Consider the following 12137-nt stretch of genomic DNA (forward strand, 5'->3'; position numbering starts at 1 on the left):
GGGAGGTGCTAACACAATTACGGTTCCAGCTATGGTGGTAGAAGAAAGATTAAAAAAAAAAAAAAAAACTATCTCTCAAGGTTTGCAAAATTTCAAGTCTTAACATTTCATTCCCAACGGTTCCTGTCTTCTCAAAACAGCACTTGCTGGGAGGAGGTATGGAGAAGCCAGCCCCATGGAGTTTCTTCTTGGGGAGTTTTCTGCTAGTGGGAGATGGCTTCTGGAGAAACTACAGTCTCATGTATGGCAACCACCAGGGTGGATACACTGCAAGATAACCACACCACTCTTTCACCTGATAGCATCCCGTTATTTCTTCTACTGGAGGTCAGAGGCCCATTATGACTCCTTTTTTAAAGGTACAAAAATAGATGAAACTGTTCAAACCGCAAATTCCGTTCCAGTCCTATCACCCATTGCTAGCTGAAATGTTCAGCTGGCAACCTTTCCAACTTGCATTTCTGACTCTACTATGTTTTTCCAAGACACAAAAAGAGCGTATAATGGGGATTTTATAGACTTACATTAGAGTCAGCGAATGGGACACTTTGACATATGTGTGAACCAATTACTTGGCAGAATTCCCCCACATGGAACAAGATCAATGCCCTTTGGGTCCTGAAAAACCTTCTTAAATAAATTCAAAATTCTATGCAGTAGGGACCGGGGGGATGGCTCAGTTGGTAAGTTGTTTGCCATGCAAGTTCAGATGCTCAGCACCCATGTTAAAACCAGGCACACCAGCATGCCCAGCACTGGGAAGGCAGAGACTGGGGTTCCTTGGGGCTTGCTGGCGGGTCAGCCTTGATGAATCCATGAGCTCAAGAGCTCCAGGTTCAGTGAAAAAAAAAAGTAAGGTAGAGGGAGATTGAGGAGAACAACTCATATCTATCTCTGGCCCATGTACACACACACATACATATGCACACACATATACACACACACAATACACACATACACATGTACACACTCATGCACATATACATGCACACACATACACACACTCACACATATACACACATACATACACACATACACACACACATACACACCCCTAAATACATACTACACACATACACACACACATGCACACTCACACACATGCACACACATGCACACACATACACACACATACACACACCCCCTAAATACACACATTCTATACGCACGCACACACATACCCCTAAATACACATATACACCACATACACACTCACACACACACACACATATACCCACACCCACACCCACACATACACACACACACACCACTCCACCCCACACCACACCTGGGTTCTCTACCTGAATGCACTTCTCACCAGCCTGCTCTGCCCAGTATAGCGGGCTCATGGGAAGGCTGTTAGGGGCAGCTGTGTGAAGACTTTACAGAGCAGCTTCAGGGAATAGCCTCTTTGGCCCAGTTCTCCTTGGGTAATCTGATTCTTCAAGCTCTGTGCCTTCCCAGTCCCTCTCCACACAGGCATCGATTTATCTCACACAAAGAAACACTTACCAAGAGAGGCCCAGGAAGGAGCCTGCCAGATGTCATTCAACTGCCAATAGAGTGCCCCCATGGTGCGGCCTTCTCCATTCACTACCTCGCTGCGGCTGCGCATGTAGAATTCAGTTTCTGATTTGACACACTGGGCCTGCATCACCTGATCCAGAAGATATTTACACATAGGTGTTATTGTTTGATGCTGGCTGCCTAGATTTCAGAAATTACAGGTTTCAGTTGGTTTTGTTTCTCTGCTTGCGTAGAGTAAATTGGATAAACTAGAGAATTGGACTAGCATTGCGGATACGACATTTTTATTAAATCCAGAACTAGTTCCTTGGCAGGAGGGAAACTGTCGTGTACAACAGAGGGTGGGGGCTTGGTTTCTGTTTGCTATAGCAGCAGGTGGCAAAGGAAATAGCAATCTATATAAGCCAATAATGATGTAAGCAGTGAACGAAAACAAAAGCTATTATTCCAGAGCACATGCCCCACGGAGTCAAACATCAGCTTGTATTGCAACAGCAGCTTTCACAAAGACATTCAGAGTTTTAAAAAACTTCTATTAGAAAAAAAAAAAACTGGAAGAAAAATATTGTTGTTATGAGTAAATTATCCAGCCTCTATTTCCACGCTAACTTTTCACATAGCAGTTTTTGATAATTAACCCACAATTTCTTAGGGCTGTCACTTCTTCGCTAGAGTAGGACAGATGGTATTACACCAACCAATGAAGAGCATCCAGTTCTTGCTTAAGAGGCATGGACAAAGTCCAGGCAGGTCCTCAATTCCTGCCACCATCTCTGGAAAATCGGCCCTTCTTACTGCTACTTTTACTGACGCTATACCTTGTGGTCTTAGCGTGGAGTTCTGGTTAGGAGGGCCTCGTGAATGGACCGAGAGTCTGGAAGGATGGTGAGAGTAACAAGATTTCAGAGACGAGGGAGGCCTTAGGACAGGGAGTGAGTCACCCCAGAAAGAGAAAAGGAAACATTCCTCCACACTAGGAACTAAGTGCAGATCACTTCTGTAAACAACAAATCTCAGCTGAAGGACACATGAGCTCTGAGACAGTAGGAGGCTGAAAGGGGAGGAAGGGGCATGAGTCAGACATATGTCTCCGGAAGTGTGAAGTCACCGTCACCCAACAAATAGTGAGTATCGACAGCACACATTATGTGTCCATGAAGTTAGACCTCTTGTCCAAGCGAAAAGGAGGATATATCCTACCATCATGGCATTTACTGCCTTGTAGAGAACACAGGCCAATGCAAAGTTGCTGTGTGACAGCAAAGGGCTTAGTAGAAAAGTAAGGACTGTCCTAGAATAGAGCAGAGCCTTCCAGCCAGAGAGAGAACAATGTCTGTGAGGTGCTGTGTGTGTGCGCGTGTGTGTGTGTGTGTGTGTGTGTGTGTGTGTGTGTGTGTGTGTGCGCGCGCGCGCACGCGTGGTAGGAATTCATATCTACAGAGAAGCCATGAGAAGCATGGCAAAACCTTGCTGTATCCTGAGAGCAGCTGAAGTCCTGGGAAGCTATAAGGAGAAAGGGTGACTCAGCCAGCTTGCATTTCCAAAACATCACTAGGATTTCTGAGCAGAGAAGAGAATAGGCAGGCTAGAAGGACCTAGGGAGACATCCACAGAGTTCAGCTTCTACTGAAGAATGCCATTTGTTGAGCTGATTAAGACACAGCCATTTGATTCTGGGCCAGCTTGCTGGGAACCACAGCAATGACAGCCAGAAAGTGTGCCATAGGACAGTTAAAAAAAATAATTCTCTGCAGCAGCAGTACTGGTGACAGCTCAGGCCAATGTACTTGGAGTGTGTTGGTCTAAACATGTCTCAGAGGGGATGAAATAAAATAATAGACCAAAGACTTTTTCTGTCAGTCAAGGTAATCTGCAATTCGACTCAGGATCTCTGGCCAAATTCCTAACCAAAAAAAAAAAAAATCTTGTCTGAACTAAACAGAGTAGGATTTATCTTTGGGACCTACGCACTGAGAATCTGGGTCACCAGAGTATGCATTTGCATGTGTATTGAGTTACTGTACCAAATCAACTTAGTAAAGCAATTTCTAGAATGTTCTGTGAATAGAAGCAGCCAAGAAGTGAAATCTTATGCAGGACAGTGGTGACACACACCTTTAATTCCAGCACTCGGAAGCAGAGACAGGCAGATCTCTGAGTTTGAGGCTAGCCTGGTCTACTGACAGAGTTCCAAAGCCACAAAGAACCCCTGTCTCAAAAAACAAACAAACAAGTGAAATCTAAGATGAGGGTAGATGTGTCGGGTCTGAAGTCTGCACTAAATATCCTTCTATGCCCAATAAGTGTTTTAAGCTCAGGGGAGGTGGCTCAGTGGACAATGCACTTGCTGTGCAAGTTCTGATCCCTCGTGTCCAGGAAAATTCGGGAAGGAGTGCCAGTGCTGGGGATCAGAAACAGGGGATCCCCAAAGCAAGCCGAGATTGGCAAGCTCCAGGTTCAGCAAGAGACCTGCCTCAATAAAGTGGACAGCAATGGAGGGGAAACACCCAGTGTCAGCTTGAGTTACACACACATGCACCCACATACACATGAACACACATACATACATGCCTACCATACATACATGAACATGCAAAAACAAAAAGATTTAACCTTTCATCAGCATGGAAAGCAACCCACTCGGTTACAAGATTTCCTAATAATATCTAAATCTATTTTAATCACGGAACTTCCAAATAATGCTTTTACAGTGGAGTGTGGGGACAGTATCATGTAATGCACCTGCCAGGGTAGCTCACACATCCAACGCTCTGACTGACCAGAACTCTCTTCTCACCCCGAGACTCATGAATCCCTTGCTGCTTCAAGGACTATGTATGAAGGCTTCACCAGTGTACAGGAACCCTCCATTCTGCTACTGAGAAACAGCTCAAGATTCCAGAACACCCAGGACCTGAAGTATCCCCACGGGCTGGAGCAGGGGACACTCTGAGAATAGCCCTAAGGCCAGGATCAGTCTTGATTCAGGAGTTACAGTGTGGAATAAGTGGGCCATTCAAGGCATCTGGGCTAGATTGGGATTATAAATAAGGTGTTAAGAGAAAAGCAGACACCAGGACAATGCATAATACAAGGGATTGGCACATGCCGAGGTAAGTAAAGAAACCACCCTTTTCAGGCAGAGATAAAACTTTCAGGACAAAGCTATACAATAAAAAGAGTGGCTCGTGCTTGATTGACTCTAAAACTAGATTTTCTTCCTATGGCTTTGATGAAAACAGCATGTCTTTTTATTCATGATAAATTCGATTTATTTTCGGGGAGAAGAAAAAAAATCTAACGAGGTTCAAATTATTCACCTGGCTCTAAACTCTTCTGCAATCTTATTAACATATGTTATAATTCAAAAATCTTTGTTTTTAATTTGTATTAGATTTACTCTATTTTATGTGTGAGTGCTTTGCCTGCATGTATGCACACACACAGCCTACAAGTTTGGTGCCTGTAGGGGTCAGAAGACGTTACCAGATCTCCTGGCAGTGGAGTTACAGATGGTTGTAAACCACCATGTGGGTGCTGAAGATCAAACCCAGTTCCTCTGAGAGAGCAAGAAGCGCTCTCAACTGCTGAGCCGTCTCTCCACCCCCTGGTTAGTAGATCTCTTGCTATCTGAAAGGAAATGGCACCAGTTCTCCATCTAGGAGCTCACCATTCATGAAATCTGCATAGAAGGGGATAACCAGGGCTCTTGAGCACTTCAGCTCTAGCATAGGGTAGCACATTCCTAATGCAGATAGTGCCAAGCCAATAACATGAATCCGACTTTACCCAAGCCAGTTTTCACGGGTCAAGAATAATGCTTAAGAGTTATCGTGTGCTTTCGATAAATACCTTAAGTGTTTAAAGGTTTGGCCCCCAACTTGATACTAGACAGCTGTTAGAAATTTTAAGACAAGGACTATAGAGGTCTTAGTACATTGGAGGGTATTCCCTCAAGGAGGACATTGGAACCCCTACCTTTCCCTTCCTGGTCTTGAGGTAGGCACTTTAGTTTAGTGAGTTCCTGCTGTGATGGGCTTATACTGTGGTATCCCAACGCGACAGGCTCAGCCAGTCATAGACTAAAACCTTCAATACTTCCAAGCAAAAAAACTTTTCTCTTCCTAAGGTTTTTATCCTAGGTATTTGCTGGTGATGAAAGAGTAATACAATAAAAGAAAAAAAAAAAAAAAAAGGCACAAAGAAGCATGTAGTCATTGCTATAACAGAGATGTAAAGGGAAAACCACTGAACTTGGTTGCAGAGTTTGAGAACATTTGTGGGAATAGGGTGTGTGTGTGGGGGGGGGGGGGGGGCTCGTAAACAGTAAGCAGAGTTTAATGGGAAATTCTGGTAGGGCCTCAGAACTCAAAATGCTGATAGGAACATGGAAAGTAAAGGTCAGACTGATGAGGTTCGGCAGGAAGCGAGAGTTCTGCAGTGCTATGGCAAAGAATCTGAATGCACACTGTCCATACCTGAAACTCGGTGGGGAACAGGTTAGCCTGTCTAGCAGAGGGAACTCTAGGCAGCACACTGTTTAGACAGTGACAAGAGCATTGCTCAAATCTTAGGCCAGGTTTACAGAGACAGAACACGGAGGAGCAGAGAAGTAAGGTTTTAAAATGACTGAAACGTGACCAGAAAAGAAACACGCATAATCTTTCAAAGATGTACAGGAGTAGAAAGTAAACCAAGTTCACTCTACTGGAACAGTATGGAAGAGGTTCCACTGTTCAATGCAGGTTCAATGACAGAGAAATACAAATTTCGTTCAAAGACTTTGAAGGGAAGAATCTTCTGAGAAGGGACTGGCGGGATGCTCTGCTTCCCCATGGCTGCCTAGGGCAGCAGGGCATTCAGAAACCGCTGCACCTGGGACACCAGTGGTCCAAGAATAACTCGTGCCAGCAGCAGAATTTGACATCTCGAATGTGATGCTGGTTTGGCAGGCAGGCAGGCAACATAACAAGCGTTACAGGGTCATAGAGGCTGTTAGTGAAGGTCTCAAAGAAAGCCTAGGGGAGACCAGATGGTGTGGTGGAGGGCCAGAGTCTCTGAAAGCGGTCACACATGGAACTGTGAGTGTGATGCTGAAGCTACCGTGGAGACCCTGGAAATTAGAATCAGCCAGGCTCTAGGGAAGGTGGTACCCAGGCTCTAGGGAAAGTGGTACCAGGCTGTAGGGAAGGTGATACCCAGGCTCTAGGGAAGATGATACCCAGGCTCTAGGGAAGATGATACCCAGGCTCTAGGGAAGGTGGTTCTCAGAGTCTTAGTAGCACACATCCAAGCAGAGGGCCTGGAAGCCCTGTTGGATGTACATCTTCTTCTCCAGCTTTGCATCTTTGGTTTAAGCCTTTGATCCATTTTGGTTAATCTTATGTGGTGTGAAGTAGGAGTCCACATTTACTCTTTTACATCTGAATATCTACCTGTTCCAGAACCATCCTCTGGAAATTCTATCCTTCCCACTACTTTATTGTCTTGCAAATAGAAACTAGAACACACTATAGAGGGTCCTTCACTACAGTTTAACAAATATACTAGTAGGTTTAGATTCCAAAGAAATACTAGTTTATCAAAAAATACCTACCCTTCTGGGATGGTGGTGATGCATGTCTTTAATCCCAGCACTTAGGAGGCAGAGGCAGGTGGACCACTGTGAATTCAAGACCAGCCTGGTCTACAGGGTGAGTTCCAAGACAAGTTCCAAACCAAAACAAAAAACAAACAAAACAATACAAAATCAAGAGGCAGAGAGTGACAAATACTTGTGCTAGCCTCACTCTCTCCATTTAGACAGCCTAGGATTCCAGCCCAGAAACCCACAAGATGTGGCTTCCCACCTCCAAGAGCCCAGTCAAGATAATTCCCCACGAGAGTGCCCAGAGGACCAAATCTCAGATGATTCTGGATCTCAAAAAATTCACAGTTGAGATTAATGATCACAGTGTGCGCACGCGCACACACACACACACAATGTTATTTTCTAGAAACATATACAATTTTATGTCAATTGGAAACAAACAAAAACTTAATTTAAAAAATTCAATTAACCAAGACAGCACATTTATTTCTAGGCTTCTGGTCTATTGAATGAATGTGTACCACACTCACTTGATTCAGTAGCTTTTCAGTGCGTTTTAATATTGGAAGTATAAGCTCTCTGACTCTCTTCTGTGTTGACTATTCTGAGTATCTTGTATTTCTAGAATCTGCTTGCCCATTTCTCCAAAAGAAAAAGAAGTAATAGAAATACTGACAGACATTGAATTAGTAGATCCACTCAGAGAGTACTGTCATTTTAACAACTAAGCCTTCTAGTTTATGGACACTAGGAGTTGTTTTAATTATGTAATTCCTTTTGACAATTTTTTTGGAGTTTTCAATGTGTAATTCTTGTGTCTCTTTGTTTAACTATATTCCTAAGTATTGCGGTTAAATAAGGATCAAGATAAACAAATAGGCCGAATAGATGTTTATTCAGGGAGAAATAACTTACAACCTAGACAGATGAACACCAGGAAATTCCACCTGATGCTCTCCTGTCCGAGTCCCGCCAGCAAGAGAGCTTTTCCTGGCTCTTCCTCCGACCTCCTTCCACAGGTCACTTCCGCCCATGGCTCTACCCCCAATGGGTGTAGTCAGTGCCAGAGAAGGACTATCTCACTACAATTCCCCTTTTAGTCTAAAGAAAAGATTTAGGCTTAATACAAAACTATATACAAAACAGTGAATAACAAGTGTGCTCTAAGAAAAGGAAAATCGAGAACAAAATGACCTACATATATAGTCCTAGGGTGAAGGCATAACGGAGTTTACAATAGAGTTGTCCTAAGCTGGAAAACGTAAGTCTAGTAACTAATATATCTAACTAGGAAGAGAGAATAATAGTTGTGATAGTTTAATCTTTAACCTCATCAAGACCTGAGAAGGAAAATAACGATACTAGAGTAGACAGGAAGTGCGGATGGACATCTTCCAAAAGGTACAGCAAGGACAGAAACAGCAAGCCACCTGAACAGTCACCCTAGGTCTCACACCAACGTTGGTACACCCAGTTTTGGCTAAGGCCAAGAGAACTTGACAGACCGTAACAACAGCAGGGACTGTTGTCTTACCCTGACTTGGCCCGCGACACACCTAAGTACAGATAGAACCCAGATAACAATGGTTTGTTATCTTTAATTTTGTAATGATGAAAATTGATGTGCACTCAGTAGAAACTGAACCTCCAATTTTGAATTTTTATTTTTTATTCCTTCTGATGCTAACGCTATGTGGTACACTAATGTCTTCCTATAAAGCTACAAACACATGTGGTCAGAAGAGTAACAGATGATTGATGTGTTGCAACATATTGCTGTGTTGCTAGGCTACCGTGCTTGATAGGTTAGGTGTTATCCTAATTGTCAACATGACACAGTATAGACTCATCCGAGAAGAAAGCCTTGATTGAGAAAGGTGGAGATAGGAGGGCAAAGAAAAGGTAGCAGATTAATTTCGCTGAGATCCCATCTAATTTAGAATTAGGAAGCATGAAGGCAAGGCGTGAAGCTGAGTGAGAAGAAGTCCAATTCCAAGCCAAGACTTAGCTGGCTACTAATGTCAATCTCACTAAAACCCATGAGCAGACAATTGCCTCAATTAGTCTTCCCTACACTTAGATTTCAATATAAACTATTTCTGTTTGCTTTGCAACACACTCTGTGTGAGAGTTGCATAAGTTGATAACACAGTGAGTGTGTATACTTCTGTATTGCAGTGGACTGTTTCATCATGGGAACAAATCACACTGCACATAGTTTTCCTACTAAAGGACACTCATGTTGTTTCTAGCTGGAGGCTGTTATAAGCAACGCTACTATGAACAGTGTTTTAGATGACTATTGGTAGACAAATGTACTTGCTTGGGTATGTAGCTAACTTATAAGGGAACCAAGTATTCAGCTTTGACAGGAACTGCCAGAAAATTTCCCAAAGTAGTTAAACAAAGGGACACTTTGTGTAACAGTGTTTTACAGTTCCAGCTGGCTTACCTTACTCTAGCAGCTGCTAGTGTCAGTCCTCAATTGGAGGAATTCTGGTGGGTATGCATCTTAAATGGCTTTAATTTTCATTTGCTTGAGTAAAAATGAGATAAAGAGCTGGAGAGACGGTTCAGTGGCTAAGAGCACTGACTGCTCTTCTAGAGGAACCACATTTGATTTTCCAGCTCCCTCCTATCTCTACTTTTCTCCCTACACCCGCCCCCCCCTTCTCTCCCTGTTCCTGAGAGCCCTCACCCCAGCAAGGTGATCATCACCAGGCTAAAACCAAACAAAAATTGAAATAAATAATAACAATTATAAATCCTGGAACTGAAAGCCAAGGCTTGCCAGGTAAGAAAGGAACCAGACAAATACAAGGAGGCACCAATTAGGCAGATTGAGCAATATGATAAACAATTTTCATTAAAACTTGTTTAAATGATAGGAAGGAAGGGAGGAGGGAAGGAAGAAAAATAGATTAAATTCTTTCCCTGGTCCATCCTCTCTACTCTCCCTCCCAGTGTTTGTTATTAGTTACCCATAAGGTCCAGAAGAACAGGACAGGTGCCAAGTCACTTTTCAAGACAGTATTAGTTGACTAAATGTTGTAGCTCTCCAAAGAGTTTGAACTGAGAAGGCTTGGCAGCAAGCTTCTTCATAAACATGGAGCGCCTTCCCTGGCTTTGTCATCTAGTCACAAGTCCCTGGGCCTCTTCAGCTCTCCCCATATTCCAACGTCCCCTCTCCTTCTCCCTTCTTCTCTGGTTATATATAACTGTCCCACATGGCCACACACCCAGTCATGCTTTCTTAATCTATGACTCACAGCTACCACTTTTGAAGCGTGACTAACTAACCGCATGGCATGTCCCAGCAGGTCCTCTCACTACCACCTACACTAGGAGGCGAAGTCAGTCTTCAGTGACCCTTAGCTTACAGCGCCCCCTACTGCTTCCATTTGTCCCTAGCAAATTTGTTCGGGCACCTGTTAACTTCCTGTGCCACAGATAACTGGGGTGGCAAAACTCAGGGAGACAGAACAATGTTGTACTGTGGGTCCACGTGTGAATTAGATGTGACTAATGTGGTAAGCAACAGACACGATAAAAGACCCAGGCCAGATCAACTACACATAAATGAATTGTAGCGACTCAGTCTAGCTTTTCCCCTTTCTTAGTATACTTGGGGGAAAAAAAAGTATTCAAAGGCCAGTAATTTTAGTGAAATATAATTTATCAACATTTTCTTCCGTGGTTAGTGTTTTTAAGCTTTAAGAACTCTCTGTCTGTCTCAAAGTCATGAAGATATTGTCTTGTGTTCTCTCCAAGGAGTTTATGTACTGCTCCCAAATTTTAGGTCATTTTCTTCCATCTCAGGGATCAAACCCAAGGCCTGGAGAATGTAAGCATGGCTCTGTTCCAAACCCTCACATTTGAATCTCAGGTCCGTGGTGAAATTAGTGTGTACACATGGAGGACTTTCATTTTCCTGTAAAGCTACCCACTTAATGCACCGAACTTCACTGATAACTCCATCTTTCCCCACACAAATTACAGGGCTGCACAGTAAGAAGGCAGGCAACTAGATCATGTATGAGTCCATCTCTGTCCTTCCAGGGAAATTCTACTACTGCCTTCATTGCTTAAACCAGCAAACACTTTAATGCACAATTTGTTTTAGAATTTCATAAGCTATTCTTGTAGGAGAAACAAAGCCAAAAAATGAAATGCATCGTTAGGGTTTATCATAACTGAATTGTGAAGAAAACAAAAGCCTTCATCAGGAGACTGCAGACCATACAAAGCCTACAAAATCTGCATGAGTGCATATGTGCCGAGTGGAAGCCTGTCAACTCCGCGCAGAAAATGGCTTACCTGAGTAAGGTAGATAGTATCTTTAAATTTGCGTAAGGGGTCTGTCCTTTGGGGCAATGTGAAATGAAGCTGAGCCTGCTGAAGCATTTCATCGTTACCATCTCCATGATGCTGTCGGTGAAGGGAAAAGTGGCTACTGTAAGACCAGTCCTCTTTAGATGAAACCTTTCAAAAATAAATAAGAGTTACCGATCTTAGCGGTGAAACTACTTTCCTTCTACATTCCTCACAAACCTGGGAAGTGCTCTACACATTGAAAAAGAGCTAAAGTTTGTTCTATGGCATTAATTTCATACATTAAAAGAATCATTCTCCTTATTACTAATAAAGGACTAGCAAGACAAAATTCATGTTGGTAACAGTGGTCTGCTTTCACATCTAGAAGATTACATTTTAGGATTTCTCTTAAAAGCCTTACCTAGCAAAACATGTATTGCCTGTATCTTCTTTCTGAGATAGGAACCGTGTATAGCTCCCACACCCTCTAACGTGTTAGCACTGTGCTGAACTTCTGGACTTCCTGCCTCCCAAGTGCCAGCAAACTGATTTCACTGTTTGTACCGTGTTTCCTTTATTTAGGTAAATTCTGTTATCAGGTTTTTAGAATTGAATAATGGGCTACAATTGATATTCTGTATTAAATGTCGTAGTTTTAAATAAGAATCAAATAATGCTATTACAATAGTAAATGCTTCAGAATTTA

General features: G+C 43.0%; 1 protein-coding gene across 1 annotated transcript in view; it reads right to left on the reverse strand.

Moving 5' to 3' along the window:
* Positions 1-12137, reverse strand: part of Manba (mannosidase beta) — a 75959-nt gene that overhangs the window by 6958 nt on the left and 56864 nt on the right. The window contains exons 13-14 of the mRNA XM_051185447.1: positions 11435-11599; positions 1513-1657 (exon numbers count right to left, since the gene is read on the reverse strand). Of these exons, the coding sequence (XP_051041404.1) occupies positions 1513-1657; positions 11435-11599 (310 nt within the window). The remainder of the gene's footprint in view (positions 1-1512; positions 1658-11434; positions 11600-12137) is intronic.

The sequence above is a fragment of the Phodopus roborovskii genome, unplaced genomic scaffold, assembly GCF_943737965.1.
Source record: "Phodopus roborovskii unplaced genomic scaffold, PHOROB, whole genome shotgun sequence".
NCBI classification, from domain to species: Eukaryota; Metazoa; Chordata; class Mammalia; order Rodentia; family Cricetidae; genus Phodopus; species Phodopus roborovskii.